At 46.2% G+C, this 17337-nt stretch overlaps 1 protein-coding gene across 1 annotated transcript; it reads left to right on the plus strand.

Moving 5' to 3' along the window:
- Window positions 1-5467: 5467 nt before the first annotated feature.
- Window positions 5468-7368, plus strand: LOC100273555 (UDP-glycosyltransferase 75B1). Its single transcript, NM_001147973.2, has one exon. The coding sequence runs from the start codon at window positions 5488-5490 to the stop codon at window positions 6958-6960; it is 1473 nt and encodes a 490-aa protein (NP_001141445.2). The 5' UTR covers window positions 5468-5487; the 3' UTR covers window positions 6961-7368.
- Window positions 7369-17337: the final 9969 nt, after the last annotated feature.

Consider the following 17337-nt stretch of genomic DNA (forward strand, 5'->3'; position numbering starts at 1 on the left):
TTTTTTCTTTCCAAATATCAATACTTTTTTTACTTCTAACAGGCAGAGACCAATTATTCACAACTAAAGACTTAAACTCAGGTCTCAACCTCCAACAAAGCTCATATCTAAAATCTCTTTTAGCCGGAGAAGTAAAAATCAGTTTTAAGGCATAAAGGCACATGATCAGAAAAAGATCTACTAAGACCTGTAACATTCACATTATTGTAATGCAGATCCCATTCTGGGCTACCAAGAAACCTGTCTAACTTCTCAAAAGTAGGAGGATTACGATTATTAGACCAGGTAAAATGACGACCACTAAGTTCCAATTCAATCAGCTCATGAACATCAATAATAGAATTAAAAAGAGAACTCCACTTATTAGTCCCCCCAGGTTTGTTCTTGTCTGAATCTCTTCTGAGAATGTTAAAATCACCACCAATCAACATTGGATGAGAACACTTCGAACAGAAAGAGGATAACTCACTCAAGAATTTCTGTTTTTGCTCATTTTGAGCAGCCCCGTAAACATTAATAAAGTTCCAAATAAATCCTGATTCTTTTTGAATCACCAGAGTCTGAATCATAAATTCACCCAACTCTTTTTCTCTAACATCAAACATGTCCGAATCAAATCCTACCAGCAAACCTCCCGACCTACCATTAGGGGGAGACCAAACCCAAACGAAGTTCCTATTACCACTAATGAAATTCAACCACGAATCTTCAAAATCTTTCTTGTTGGTTTCTTGTAAACCAATAAAGTTAATCTTCTCTTTCATGATAATATCACGTAGGAATTCACTTTTCACTTCTTTACCAAGGCCCTGACAGTTCCAAATCACACCAATCATTCTGAACAAATCAGGGCATGACCACCAGTCTGGCCTCTCCTCTTAATAGGGATGTTCCTATTATTGGGAGATTTACCAGCTTTATTTTTTTCCTCACAGTTTTTTCCTGTGCTGAATTTTACGACCTTTTCTCAGGACCATAACATCATCAAGATCAGACAAATCATCATCCAAACTATCATTATGAATATTATTATCTACATCAGAAGCAATGTAATCAACATTGGAATTATCAACATTAATCTTAACAGATTGAACAACTAAATTTTTCCTAGATAGTTCTAAAGATTTAATCAGATTTAAATTTTCCATAGCATCATTAAAAGAAGATCCTAAATCAACTCCAATTCTATGAGCCACATCCATAAGAACAGCATTATCAGTATTCAGAACAGAGAAAGAATTGTAGGACGTACCTTTGTTGATGAAAGCATCTTTAGCAATAGCTCTTGCAGCAACTTTATCAGCAATTTTCATTTCCTCCGAAGATTCCAGTCTGCTGCTCCTCCTAACTCCTTCTGCCACCTCACCTTCCATAGGTCCTCCTTTTTTATCACCAGCATTCTTGCTAGCCTCATCAGTAATAATTAGATTCAGTTTCTTTTTCTCTTGAGTGGGGGAAGGAATAAATTCATCATCCTTGATGAATTCATCCAACTCCTGAGAATCCAACAAATCATCTTCACTTTCATTGTACTCTTCATCATCATTACCCTGACTATCAAGGTAACCTTTGGTTCCTTCGGAACCTTTCCCCATTTTGATACTTTCAGATTGTTCAGACAAGGAGCCAGCAACATTGGCATGACTGGAGGATAATTTTAAGGGGGATTTTCCCTTAACATCCTTACCAGAATCCTCATCACCACTTTTGGCCTTTTTAGCAGATTTACCAAGAGAGATGTCACCAAACCCTTGTCTATCAACCGAAGCCCTTTTACCCAGATTAATAGAATCATCATTCCACCCTTCATCAGTAATGTTGTCAATTTTAAAGAAAATGTCATATAGAAAAGGTTTGACACCAACTTCAATGATGGGGGGAATCATAGCAACACTCTTCACATGAACTTTGAACCTCACAATTTCTTTAGAGTTTAAAGAGTTAATATCCACTTCTTCCACTGCCCCAATAGTGGATCCCAATTCACAAATAGCCTGGTAATTCTGAAGCTCTTCCGGCACATTCTCAGCCACAATCCACACCGAATGCAGTTTGGACTTAGGCTTAGCCTGAGAACTCCAAGAAGAAACAGAAATTTTGGCACCCGACAACTTCATTTTCAATTCAGGGAAATTAATCATCTCATCTAACCTCTCTTGAGAGGGAAATTTCATGAGGAAGCCAGAATGACACTTAGTAGCTTTCCAAGTGCGGCCCCAAGGAAAGTGAAAACCGAAATCCTTCTCAAGATCCTCGGCCGTGATCAAACCCTCAACGATTTTAACCAAACCAATAAAACTGCGCTTAGGTTTGTTGGATAATGGCTTGGCGAAATGAGAAGAGTAAAACCCTAGCCCATCTGCCGCCATACCAACAATAGGCATACTGGGTTTGTTCTGTTTGGGGAGAACACACCGAGCGATGTTGTGAGTTTCCTTGCGACAGATCTCGCACCACAAAGATTTAAAACACTCCCTAGCATGATGGCCATCCATACCACATTTTTGGCAAAAAAAACCTACGCACCAGTTCATTCTCAGATTTCAGAATGGTAGGGGGAGGGGTTTTGAGGATACCTGGCTGGCCGCCATCGCCGGGAGTGGAGACAGGGATGTCATCTTTGCCATCAGGTTTTCCGGTTCCAGTCTTCAACCGCCAGCTGAGATTCCGATTCTTCCCCCACGACTGGGAACCCTGCGGAGCATCCTTCGGACCCCACCGATCCCAGTTAGGGTTGCGATTTTTTGGATCCATCCGATCTGAATCACCCGAGCGACCCGGGAGAGGCCACTCCTCGTCAAGCACAGGCGGTCGAAACGGAGAGGAAATCCAACCACCGCAAAAACTATCGCGCGACGAACACGGGAGAGACCAGAGGCGAGAAAGACGCGAAGCGAGATGGGGGAAAGAGTGCGAACCCAAGAAATCCGCCGCAAACCCTAACCGCGTACCTGTAGGAAACCTTCCAACGCACGCCGCGCCGACCGCCTGCTTCTTTGGGCCGCGCGAAGACGGAGCAACAGGAGCCAGGCGCGAGGATGCCGGCCCAAGAACCGCGAACCCACCCCGACGGGCCGACGATGAACAGGAGTCCTCGCGAGAAGAAGCTTGGCGCCGCCCATGTTTTTTTTTCCTCCTCCGCATGTTTTCCTGCTGGCTGTGGTTCAACTTTGATGAGAATCTAGATCTCCCTCCGGCAATATATATATATGGGGCTCAGGTTTCTACTCTTCAAATAAGGCCTACAAAAGACTGATTGGGCATGTTCAATTAGACCCGGTTTACAGATGGCTTCGAGGCTCTAAATGTCAACCTAAGCTTTACTATTTTTCTGGTTATTGCTGAAGAACAGACTAAACACTATAGGTATGCTCCGTCGCAGAAACATGGAAAATTTCATTTGGCAGAAATAAGAAAAGTTGCAGCACTAATTTCTTCGCTGTAATTTTGTGAAAATCTATCCGAGCTCTATTCATCGGATGCAAGAGCTAAACGCAAGAACAGAAGAAGGCGAAGAACTGTTCTCTCTGTATTTTCTGTAGTGTACGCCGGATTACAAGAGAGAGACACACAGCTGAACTGGGCACGCAGCCTTGAAATGAGGATGCTAACAGAATATGTACATCCTTTAACAGCCCCCCTCAAGCTGCAGAATCTGATCTGCAGGGTGTACCGGAACTCCTTGAACAATGATGAGGGTGAGAGCCTTGGTGAAAACATCTACAAACTGAAGATACGATGGAATATGTGTCACCTTTACCTCACGCCTAAAGATACTTTGACACGCACAAAATGCAAGTCTATTTCCATAGGTTTTGTGCGTTGATGTTGGATGAGATTGGATGCCAAATACATTGTGCTTACATTATCACAGTAGACCACAACAGCATGACGAGGTGGATGATAAAATTCAGTCATCAACTGATGCAGCCAGCAGATTCCTGCCAGCGCATTGGCCACACCTTAATGTTGACGCAGAGTACCAAGCCAACCAGTTTGAGTGTTCGGGCATGCACAAAGAGGCAAGGCAAACTTGTTGGAGCAGTGACTGATGGAGTGACTTGAATGCCTAGGAAATGACGCAAAGGCCCAAGATCCGACATGCCAAATTCAGAACAAAGTTTGGAAATAATGTGGGATGAAAATCGAGGTGTATTGGCGATAAGAATAATATCATCAATGTAAAGAAGAAGGTATGCAGTTGTGGACGATGTTTTTAGAATAAAAAAGGCAACTATCACATTTGGACTGGCGAAAACCAATAAAAAGGTTATTTAGAAGACATCACCTATTCATTCCTAACTTTATCTCTTCTATTCACTTAATTCGTCGGGATTAGAACTTAAAGCAGCACCACTATGACTACCACTAATACTTCTGGATAGTAATAATATAAAGACAATACAAGTTTTAATCACATTACTCAAGTTCTTCTTTAAAAAAATTATAAATGTTCTAATCTCGTACATGCCTTAGCTTCTATGCTTCATACGTGCTAGATTTAATAGTTTTGATTTGTAATAATAAGCCTCGTATATAGGAGTATAAAAATGCATGCACATATACTGATTCACAAACCTATATAAAAATTTCAACTTAATTCCTATTTAATATTGAGTAATTATAAAGAATCAATTAGAATACATGTATTACTTTAATGCCCTTGATCTTTAGTGTCAAGAAATGTTTCTTTTAGAATTAGACAGTCCTATTTATCATATTGTCTTCCATTATTGTTAATACAAAGCTTCATACCTCCTTTTTTTATAAAGCAACATTATATCTCCATATGGTCATATAATCTTGAAAACTATTATTTTTTCCAATATTTCTAATTTTATGTAATTATAATTTGGGAAATCTTCTATAAGTTCTCATTAGACTATCCAACAGCTTACTCATACACATACCTATATTCAAACTACATTGTACAATCAATATAATCTACAGTGCAAAATATGTTTTTGTGACTATATAGGTGAACTACTGTACATTGCACCTATATGGGCACTAAAAACACCTCTACACCCATAACATTCACTAAACCACTACGAACTTACATCCAACGGACAATATTATTTAGATCATCATCATCTCTTATCCTTCCCTTTCCCCACGACCCCGCCATCCCTAGCCTCCCCTCCCCTCACTCACGCCGTTGACCCTTTCGTTCTCCTCCCCTTCTTTTTATCGTAGCGTTAGCATGGACTATATGCTAATAACTAAAAATCCTAGATCTATTTTTACCTCAGATGGAGACCAGTACAAGTAGTGTTAACGTCACAAGACCTGCTCAAGTCCAGATACCATTCTAGAGGTACACCTGCTGCGTACGTGGATACCACACGTCCACACATGACACACACTACTACGTACGTACATACCCGACACACATGTCACAGACTCACAGCTAACAAAAACAAAACACCCTTTTCCTTTCCTCTGGCTCTATGTACGTACACTAGCTCCCTCTCATCTCATCACTCCATGGCCGACAAGCAAGAACACCAGCAGCAGCCCCACGGCCACGGCCACCATTTCCTGGTGGTGGCCTACGGCATGCAGAGCCACGTGAACCCAGGGCGCGCCCTAGCCCACCGTCTCGCTCGGCTCAGCTGCATCGACGGCCGCCCCATCCTCGCCACGCTCTCCGTGCCGGTCGCCGCCCAACGCCGCCTGTTCCCGTCGCCCACGACGATGGTGGACAAGGAGGCCTGCAGCGACGGCGTCATCTCCTACGTCCCCCACTCGGACGGCTTCGACGACGGCGCCAGCGCGCCCAAGACCGCCGAGGACTGGGCCCGCCGGCGCCGCGCGACCGCCGCCAGCCTCTCCGCCGTCGTCGCGCGCTTCGCCGCCGCCGGGACGCCGGTCACGTGCATCGTGGTCACGATGGTGGGGCCCGCGATGGTGGACGTGGCGAGGGACCACGGCATCCCCTTCGCCGTCTACTGGATCCAGCCGGCCGCCGTCCTCGCCGCCGAGTACCACTACTTCCACAGCTACGACGACGACCACGCCCGCGCGCGCGAGGTGAGCCTGCCCGGGCTGCGCCGTCCTCTCCCGGTCCGGGACTTCCCGTCCTTCCTGGTCGACACGACGGGCAGCGTGCTGGCCAAGGTCATCACCGAAATGTTCCGGGAACTGTTCGAGAGCATGGACCGGTGGCGGCCCAAGGTGCTCGTGAACACGCTGGAGGAGCTGGAGGCGGGCGTGCTCGCGGGGATGAGGCGCCACCTGGACCTGGTCGCCGTCGGCCCCATGCTCGGGGCCTCGGCGGACGACGCGCGGATCCATCTGTTCGAGCACGACGACGACGTCGACAAGAAGAGGTACATGGACTGGCTCCGGGCCCGCCCGGACAGCTCGGTGGTGTACGCGTCGTTCGGGAGCGTGACGAAGGTCACCAGGCACCAGATGGGCGAGGTCGCCGCGGGGCTGCGGCAGTGTGGGCGGCCGTACTTGCTGGTCGTACGCAGGGACGGGCTCCAGGACGACGACGACGAGAGCAGCAGCAGCCTCCATGTCCCGCTGGGCTCGGAGAGCTGCCAGCAGGGGATGGTCGTGGGCTGGTGCGACCAGCTGGAGGTCCTGTCGCACCCAGCGGTCGGCTGCTTCGTCTCGCACTGCGGCTGGAACTCCACCATAGAGGCCATGGCGTCCGGCGGCGTGCCCATAGTCGGCGTGCCGGACTCGTTTGACCAGCCGACGAACGCGTACTTGGTGGAGGAAGAGTGGGGGGTTGGCATCAGAACGGGGCGAAACAGCGACGGCGTGTTGTCAGGGACAGAGTTGGCAAGATGCATTGAGCTCGTCATGGGCGACGGTGCAAGAGCAGTGGCGATAAGGGAGAGGATGAAGGGCTTGAAAACGATGGCGCAAGCAGCAGCCGACACAGGCGGGTCTGTGGAGACAAACCTTCGCCACTTTGTCAAAACATTCCAAGCTCTTGAGCCGTGACACATTTTGCAGAAGACGGAGTGTGTCAAAATCAGTATAATGAAATCCTCTTAAAAAGGTGTTTGGACTTCGAAAAAAAATCAGCTAAACTTCTTTTGGATTAAAATCTGTTTGGCTTAGCATTCGACTCCAGTTCCATAAATGACAGATTTTAGGGAAAATATCCTTCTCTTAAAGAACCCACATGTAGATGAACCAACTCCATTATTTCTCTCTCCCATCTCACTCACCCAGTCATCTCTCTCCATGGAACGACATGAGGCATGAGGTGACACTGTGACAGTCGACTGTCAATTTCCTCCACCTTAGCTTAAATCATGGAGTCATTGGCATGCTACCTTCACTTTTCATCCCCAAGTCCATCTTGTATTGTATCATATCAATAAGAAAACACCCTTGTTCAACTTTCTTTTTATTGAATGATAATAATCTATATAACTAACTAAGCAATCTTCACAATCTCTCATTAGCCCATTGCTATTGATCATCTCTTTAATATTTTTTTCTAGCTTGAAGAATATTGATGCATTTAAAAAAACATTTGTTCTATGTGCTCAATGCATCTCTAAACCAAATGCATTTCATATTGTTTTCATTTATCACTTGTATTTGCTTGCATTGTCATTTCTCCCATTATGCACTATCGACTCATCCTTCAAAATTGACCAATGTCGATGAACTTCCACATTTTTTTCATTCATGCACACGAGCCACCAACGGGACTAATTATAGATTGAAAGGATCACGATACCCAAGAGGGGGTAAATTGGGCTTCTATAAAATTCTTACAAAAGATTAAACCCTAAACAAGAGTCCAACTTCACCCAATCTACTAACTAGAATGTAAAAGCTATGAAATAAGTCATTATGAAAAATACCAGCAAATCAAACACACAAATTAAATTGCTCAAAGTAAATGCGGAAACTAAAGTAGGGACAAGAAAACTCCTCCATGTTCCCTCGAGATATCAAAGAGTCGACACTCTCCACTAGTCCTCGTTCGAGCACTCGTGCAAGTGTATCGTTCCCTCTTGGTCCTCGCAAGAACCAAGTGCTCAGTATGAGATGATCCTTTACCTCTCCGGCGCGGTGGATCCCTCACGACCGCATACAATCATCGAGTCGGGTCACCAACAAATCCTCTGGGGTGATCATCGAGCTCTAATCGCCACCGAGCCCTCTAGGTGATGTCGATCGCCAAGAGTAATAAGCCATAGACTTTCACTTGACCAAGAGAAACATAATGCATGTAGTGTGTGCTCTAGGTGGCTCTCATGCGCACTAATGAAGTACTAACTTGGGATTATGATTTTGCTAATCACCTCGCTAGGCTTTATGGACTTGCAATGTACTAGCAATGAATTCTAGTTGGTTGGGGCAGCAAGACAATAACTATTGCTGGGGGAGGGGGTATAAATAGTCCAACCACCAAAACCTAGCTATTACATGGTTTGTTGCGCATGGACGCACCAGATAGTCTAGTGCGCCACTGGTGCGCTCCCAACGGCTAGTTCTGGAGTCGCACCTGACATAGCACAGTGGTTGTTCTGTGCATACTGGACAGTCCGATTCTTGGCTAAAAATCGACTAGCGCGAAGTGCTTGCTCTCGGATTTTGGTGCTCTCGAGTTTGCTCTCAGGTGCTCTCTGGCATGCTGCCCAAGACACCATTGGACAGTCTGGTGCCCCAGGGCAGCAACACAACATTTTCCTTAGGGTTTTCTAAACCAATTTCGATTCTAAATTGTGAGTGAGATCTTGAGTGACACCTAGCACTAGTTTTGAGTGTGAACATGCACTGACACTACACTAGTTATCTCTTGGTCAAACTACTCATCCACAACCTCTCTTTATAGTATGACTAGAATAAAAATAAAAGTTCTAACTCTATACCAAGTGCCCCACAACTCATTCGACACTTAGGATATGTAGACCTTCATCTTTTGATTCGTATTTTTCAGCTGTCGCTTCAATTTCTCATTTGAGAGATTGTTTTCACGGTTGGAGCGCAACTTCTTGCATTGTGACTTAACTAACCATTTACTCTGCAAAACACACGTTAGTCACAAGTAATATTACGTTTTCATAATCACTGAAACCAACTAGGGGCCTAGATGCTTTCAATCTCCCCTTTTTGGTGATTGATGAAAACTCTGTAGGTGTGAGAGTATTTAAGTTCTGTCAACATTAGAAGATTATTAGTGATATTCAACAAGTTGACAGAAGGGAGTCATGTATAATATATAGGAAGTATAAGCGCCTACATGACATAAACCCTGTTAAGATAATGCGAATGAAATCCATGAACAAGAGTTGCATGACAAGTGTAGTAAGCAAGCGAAAACATATAATCACACACATAGTCATCAAAAGATCCTGAGAGCATATCATTGAGTTTATGAGGCAAACACAAGCTGAGAGTCACACATTAGAGTACCATACATATATTACCATAAAAGACAATGACTCTCTCAACTAACCCCCCTAGCTCTCACAACTCTCATCTCTCTCCCTTTGGTGGCAAGCACCAAAGGGCCACCCTAACCTAGAGATCATAAGAAGGAGGAGGAGGGGTAGGCGCGCACCAAGTTGAGGGCAAACGGTCAGAGCAGAGACTGGAAGAGGATCGGAGTCAGTCTCGGATCTAGGATCTGGTGTAGAGGTTGGAGCTAGTGTTGACTCTAACGCTAACTGCGGGGCCTGAGATGTTGGTACTGGAGCTGGAGCCAAAACTGAAACTGCCACTGCTAAAGTAGAAACTACATAAATTGGTGGCACTGGTGGCTGAGGACTCACAACTCCAATGCCCTGAGTAGAGAAATCCAGAGTGACTAGCCGGAGAGGTGAGAACATTAGACCAAAAGTGTGCAACTGGGGTCCTGACTGGATGGCTGACACCACTGAAGTCTGAAGAGGTGGTGGTGGAGCCGACTATACTGGAGGCACATGAACACCGATGTGCTGAAGAATATGAGTCATAAATGCCCGGTGCTCTGCCCTATCTGCCAAGAGCTACTGCTAAAGAGTGTCCTAACAATCATGAATAGTCTGAAACATATATAGAATCTGCTCAGGCATCTCCTCCTAGATGGCTACCTAACGAGCCTGCTCAGCTACCAAGTGAGCCTATTGTTGGGTCAATGACCGAAGAATAGCTATCATTGTCATATTAATTGTTGGATGTGCGGCTGGAGGAACAACATTGAAACCACCTGCCTTGTGATCTTGTGAGTGAGGTGGAACATGAGGTGGTGGTGGTGGAATCCCTAGATCCTCATCATCTGAATCGGAAGAAGTATCAGCAACCAAGGGTTCCATACTTTGATCCTCAATCTGATGGATCGCCTCGTCCTCAACCTGACGCTCGGAGACTAAAGGATCCAAAGGTCTAGTACTCGAGGCATGAGCACTAGTGTGAGCCACATCCTCAGATGTCGGGCTGTAAAATCCAAACACAAATCTGGTAGAGTCAAGTGTGGCCTAGAACTGAGGAGGTCGGATCAGTTGCACGAAGATATGGTAGAGAAAGTGAGCGTAGGGCAGTTGACGACGAGCACGGAGTCCATCCAAGATGGTGTCTTCTATCTCACATATCAGAAAGTAAACAATGTCAAACACTGAGTGAGAAACCAGAGCACCTAAGAGTCATTGCTGAATATGATTGGTGGCCTCTCTGTAGCCCATCCGAGGTACCAGGGTTCGTCTCATCGGCTCATAGAGAAACTTTGATGTTGTGGTAAAATCTATAGGGGAGTGTCGCGAGCCATCTGTGAAGGGTGGACTGAAGAGTGTTGAGACGTGAGTTGTGCCAAGAGCAACTCCACCATGAGGGCGACGAGGAGGGTCTGAAGTACCATAGAAAAGGCTGTGAAGCCTCCTCGTCAACTAAGGGAAACTAAAGAGCTCTCTGATTTGAGGAGTGTGAATAGTAACATCCTCACGCTCGAAGCGATACCTCATCCACTGATGGCCAAAGTCAATCTAGATTGTAGCATAAAACACTCTAACCCACTCCTCAACGTAGCGACCTCCAAACGTTAGCAGAGAGTATAAACCTGGTAGATATGTGATGTGGCCCTCAACCTCAGAACTGGCTGTTGTACGAAAAGCTATCAAATCCAATCTACAGTGAGCTCTCAAGGCTATCTGAGCTGTCAACTGAGCACGGTAGAGGTTAGAGGCAACAAGAGCGCGGTGGCGGTGGTGCTGGAGAAAAGAGAGGCTTTGGCTAGTCTGGACAAAGAGGTGCACGCTGGGTGAATTGGGAAGAAGAAGAGAGCAACGAGGGATATAAGCGACTGACATGCGGGCTCGGGTGAGAGAAAGGTTCGAAAGCGACGGTTATGGGCACACCGAACAACCTGCACAGGCAGAGCAAACAGAGGCCAAAACGGAGCACCAAACAGTGCACATTACAGTGTCTGGTGCACAACATTTTGCCTTCTTTGTTGATGATGTAATCGAGGCTCCCGAAATGGGTGGTCGCTCTAGGGGTGCAAACGATACGGGGGCCGCCATTGGCCCTTGCGGTAGTGTTGAGACTCTTGGGCGGAAGGGGTTAGGATTTGGGGACCATGACCATCTCCCCTTCGACGTTGAGGACGAAGTTGAGGTTCCTAAAACAGATTGTCATTTTGGGGGTTTGATTGGCATCATGTCCGGCCATCCAGAGCCTGAGAGTTCATCGAGAACACGCAAGTGCCCTACTTGGCACGCCAACTGTTGGTGTTTCGAACCTCGCTCCGACAAGTAAATTTGTATGTGCGGGTTCTGGGCTACGGAGGGTGTGCTCAGTGGGCACAAGGTTTATACTAGTTCGGGCAAAACGTCCCTACATCAAGTCTTCGACGACTCGTGCTATGACACCGTTGTTGCTCAATACTCGTAGTAAGGGGTCCAACAGGGCGAGAGAGATAAGAAGCTCCCAAGTCTCTTATGCGTGGGTGGACCTAAAGACTACAGAACTGGAGTGCTAAGCTAAGCCTTAGACGTCGCGGTGGCTCGCGCCTTGGCTCCAGCCTCCTAGTCTTCTGGCCTCGTCAGACGTGTATGGTTGTCCTCCATTTTGTGTCCTCCTCCGCCCCTCCCCTTTTATAGACTAAGGCAGGGGTCAGTTACTGACTCCTTCTCTTGGATGGAGCTACCAGGCCGTGGTAAAACGAGGCGTTCTATCCTGGTAAATCGTGCTTGTCGCCTTGCGCTCTGGTCGTCTGGGCTTCCCTGACTGCATCTTTTATGGCAGGTAGTATGGGCGACGTGGAGCCCCAACGCCATTCTTGTTGCCTCTACGCCACGCCAACCCTTGGCCTTCGTAGCCTGGGTCTCGGCGTGCCTTGTCATATTGCGGGTCTTGTATATGGTCTGTCCACTCAGGCCTAGGATTAATATGTCATGAGCGCGACACGGGTCGAGTGGCTTATAGGTCCTCAGTGGGAGGCGGGCCGACTCTCCTAGTGTAGCTCGGTGCCAGATATAGTTAATGCGGCCAATCGTTTATGGGGGTCGGTCTTAGGCCAGATGAAGAATCCACTCGAGTGGCTTCCTCTCCGTTGGCTCACCCCCTTTTTGGCTCTGCCTCACCAGACCCTAAGCTCGGTGCCTCAGGGTGTGTCCAGAGGTGAGTGCTTCCAGAGTAGACAATTTCCTTATCTTCCTGCTAACTAGGGGATCCTGATAGTCCGGTGACCCTTTCCCAACACTCTCTTATTGGTGGGCCCAGGGGGCCAGTGATCTTTTTCCCAACACCTAGGTGAGTGGTCGTGTAGAAATTAATGTATTGTTAATTGCTACATAATGATTTATCTTGTTGGCAAGTGTCATACTGAAAGGGAAATAGCGTCAAACCTTTTCTTAAATGATTTTGGTGGTTGAAATGCCCAACACAAATAATTGGACTAACTAATTTTCTCTAGATTATATGTTCTACAGGTGCCAAAGGTTCAGCACAAACCAATAAAAAGATTAAAGTTAGGGTTCAAAAGAAAGAAGCAAAAGAAACCGAAGAGAATCCTGGTCTGGCGCACCGGACAGTGTTCGGTGCACCAGGGTGGATCGACTTCAAACTCTTTACCTTCGGGTTTCTGAGTTCGCGCTCCGCTATAATTCACCGGACTGTCCGGTGCGGCACCGGACTGTCTGGTGTGCCAGCGAAGCAACGTCTCGCCAGCGCAACGGTCGACTCCAACGGTCGACTGACGACTGCACAGTGCGCGGACAGTTCGCGTAGAGTCAGAGCAGCACCAGAAGGCGCACCAGACAGTGAACAGTGACTGTCCGGTGCGGCACCGGACTGTCCGGTGCCCCAAGATGTCAGAGCTCCAATGGTCGAAACCGTCAGAACCCTAACGGTTGGGTGACGTGGCTGGCGCACCGGACTGTCCAGTGCACCCATCGACAACAGCCCTCCCCAACGGCTGTTTTGGTGGTTGGGGCTATAAATACCCCCAACCACCTCCATTCAAGGCATCCAAGTTTTCAGCCATTGCATTTAATAGAAGAGCTCTAGACTTCACTCCAAGACACAAACAAGAGATCAAATCCTATCCCAAGTCCAAGATCACTCCATACACTTAGTGACTATTGAGAGAGAGATTTTCGTGTTCATTTGAGTTCTTTTCGCTTGGATAACTTTTCTTCTTCCTCCATTCTTGTTCTCAAGCAACTTGTAATCAAAGCAAGAGACACCAAGTTGTGGTGGTCCTTGTGAGGGGTCTAAGTGACCCGTTGATTAAGGAGAAAAGTTCACTCGGTCTAGGTGACCATTTGAGAGAGGGAAAGGGTTGAAAGAGACCCGGTCTTTGTGACCACCTCAACGGGGAGTAGGTTTGCAAGAACCGAACCTCGGTAAAACATATCACCGTGTCATCCGCTCTATTTTCTTTGGTTGATTTGTTTTCACCCTCTCTTTTGGACTCGGTTTTATTTCTAATGCTAACCCCGACTTGTAGTTGTGCTTAAAGTTTATAAATTTCAGATTTGCCTATTCACCCCCCCCCCCTCAATTGGTATCAGAGCCCGATACTTCATTAGAGTTTAACCACTCAAAGTGATGTCGGGAGGATCCGCCAAGAGGGAGATGGAAACGGACACAAGCCGCGGGAAAGCTCCATCGAAGGAGTCCGGCGCCAAGGGAAGGGAGGAATCACCTCCCCGTGCCAAGTCGCATCGGAGTGGCGACAAGAAGAAGAAGATGAAGAAAGTGGTCTACTACGAGACTGACTCTTCGTCGCCATCCACCTCCAGCTCCAACGCGTCGTCCGTCACTTCTAAGCGTCATGAGCGCAAGAAGTTTAGTAAGATCTGAAAGTTGCCTAGAGGGGGGGGGGGGGTGAATAGGGCGAAACTGAAATTTACAAAATTAATCACAACTACAAGCCGGGTTAGCGTTAGAAATTTAATCGAGTCCGAGAGAGGGTGCAAAACAAATCGCAAGCGAATAAAGAGTATGACACGCGAATTTGTTTTACCGAGGTTCGGTTTTCGCAAACCTACTCCCCGTTGAGGTGGTCACAAAGACCAGGTCTCTTTCAACCCTTTCCCTCTCTCAAACAATCCCTCGGACCGAGTGAGCTTTTCTTCTCAATCACTTGGAACACAAAGTTCCTACAAGGATCACCACACGGTTGGTGTCTCTTGCCTCAATTACAAGTGAGTTTGATCTCAAGAAAGAATGAGAAAGAAAGCAATCCAAGCGCAAGAGCTCAAAAGAACACAACAAATCACTCTCACTTAACACTAAAGCTTTTGTGGAATTGGGAGAGGATTTGATCACTTGGGTGTGTCTTGTATTGAATGCCTAGCTCTTGTAAGTAGTTGGAAGGTGGAAAACTTGGATGACTTGAATGTGGGGTGGTTGGGGGTATTTATAACCCCAACCACCAAACTAGCCGTTTGGTGGAGGCTGCTGTCGCATGGCGCACCGGACAGTCCGGTGCGCCACCGGACACTGTCCGGTGCGCCAGCCACGTCACCTGGCCGTTGGGTTCCGACCGTTGGAGCTCTGACATGTGGGCCCGCCTGGCTGTCTGGTGGTGCACCGGACAAGTCCTGTAGACTGTCCGGTGTGCCACCCGCGCGTGCTCTGCTCCTCTGCGCGCGCTGGCGCGCATTTAATGCGTTGCAGACGACCGTTGGCGCGAAGTAGCTGTTGCTCCGCTGGCTCACCGGACAGTCCGGTGAATTATAGCGGAGCGGATTCCCGAAGCTGGCGAGTTCAGAGTCGCTCTCCTCTGGAGCACCGGACACTGTCCGGTGTAACACCGGACAGTCCGGTGAATTATAGCGAAGCGGCTCTAGATTTTCCCGAAGGTGAGGAGTTCAGCATGAAGTCCGGTGGTGCACCGGACACTGTCCGGTGGTGCACCGGACACTGTCCGGTGGCACACCGGACAGTCCGGTGCGCCAGACCAGGGCACACTTCGGTTATCTCTTGCTCTCTTTGTTGAACCCAATTCTTGGTCTTTTATTGGCTAAGTGTGAACCTTTGGCACTTGTATAACTTATACACTAGAGCAAACTAGTTAGTCCAATTATTTGTGTTGGGCAATTCAACCACCAAAATCAATTAGGAACTAGGTGTAAGCCTAATTCCCTTTCAATCTCCCCCTTTTTGGTGATTGATGCCAACACAAACCAAAGCAAGTATGAAATACATAAATTGAACTAGTTGCAAGATTGTAAGTGCAAAGGTTGCTTGGAATTGAGCCAATATAACTACTCATAAGATATGCATTGTTTGTTTCTTTAATTTTTGACATTTTGGACCACGCTTGCACCACATGTTTTGTTTTTGCAAATTCTTTTGTAAATCCCTTTCAAAGTTCTTTTGCAAATAGTCAAAGATAAATTAATAAGATTTTGCGAAGCATTTTCAAGATTTGAAATTTTCTCCCCTGTTTCAAATGCTTTTCCTTTGACTAAACAAAACTCCCCCTTAATGAAATCCTCCTCTTAGTGTTCAAGAGGGTTTCGAGATATCAATTTTGAAGTACTACTTTCTCCCCCTTTTGAACACAATAAGATACCAATTTGAAATCCAATGGAAAATCCCAATGGAAAATCATTAGTTTTAAAATTAGGTGGTGGTGCGGTCCTTTTGCTTTGGACTCATGCTCTCTCCCCCTTTGGAATAAATCGCCAAAAATAGAGTCATTAGAGCCCTTTTTCTAACTACTTTCTCCCCTTTGGCAAATAAAACATGAGTGAAGATTATACCAAAGACGGAGAGATGCTCGGAGCGACGGCGAAGGATGAGTTACGGAGTGGAAGCCTTTGTCTTCGCCGAAGACTCTAATTTCCTTTCAATACACCTATGACTTGGTTTGAAATAGACTTGAAAACACATTAGTCATAGCATATGAAAGAGACATGATCAAAGGTATATGAATGAGCTATGTGTGCAAATCAACAAAAGAAGTTCCTAGAATCAATAATATTGAGCTCATGCCTAAGTTTGTTAAAGGTTTGTTCATCAAGAGGCTTGGTAAAGATATCGGCTAATTGATCTTTAGTATTAATGTATGCAATCTCGATATCTCCCTTTTGTTGGTGATCCCTTAAGAAATGATACCGAATGGCTATGTGTTTAGTGCAGCTATGTTCAACGGGATTATCCGCCATGCGGATTGCACTCTCATTATCACATAGAAGAGGAACTTTGGTTAATTTGTAACTGTAGTCCCTAAGGGTTTGCCTCATCCAAAGCAATTGCGCGCAACAATGGCCTACGGTAATGTACTCGGCTTCGGCGGTAGAAAGAGCTACGGAATTTTGCTTCTTTGAAGCCCAAGACACCAAGGATCTTCCCAAGAACTGGCAAGTCCTCGATGTGCTCTTTCTATTAATCTTACACCCTGCCCAATTGGCATCCGAATAACCAATTAAATCAAATGTGGATCCCCTAGGATACCAAAGCCCAAACTTAGGAGTATAAACTAAATATCTCAAGATTCGTTTTACGACCGTAAGGTGAGCTTCCTTAGGGTCGGCTTGGAATCTTGCACACAAGCATACGGAAAGCATAATATCTGGTCGTGATGTACATAAATAGAGTAAAGAGTCTATCATCGACCAGTATACCTTTTGATCCACGAACTTACCTTCCGTGTCGAGGTCGAGATGCCCATTGGTTCCCATGGGTGTCTTGATGGGTTTGGCATCCTTCATCCCAAACTTACTTAGAATGTCTTGAGTATACTTTGTTTGGCTAATGAAGGTGCCCTCTTGGAGTTGCTTCACTTGAAATCCTAAGAAATACTTCAACTCCCCCATCATGGACATCTCGAATTTCTGAGTCATGATCCTACTAAACTCTTCACATGTAGATTCGTTAGTAGACCCAAATATTATATCATCAACATAAATTTGGCATACAAACAAA

This window comes from Zea mays, chromosome 4 (assembly GCF_902167145.1).
Source record: "Zea mays cultivar B73 chromosome 4, Zm-B73-REFERENCE-NAM-5.0, whole genome shotgun sequence".
NCBI classification, from domain to species: Eukaryota; Viridiplantae; Streptophyta; class Magnoliopsida; order Poales; family Poaceae; genus Zea; species Zea mays.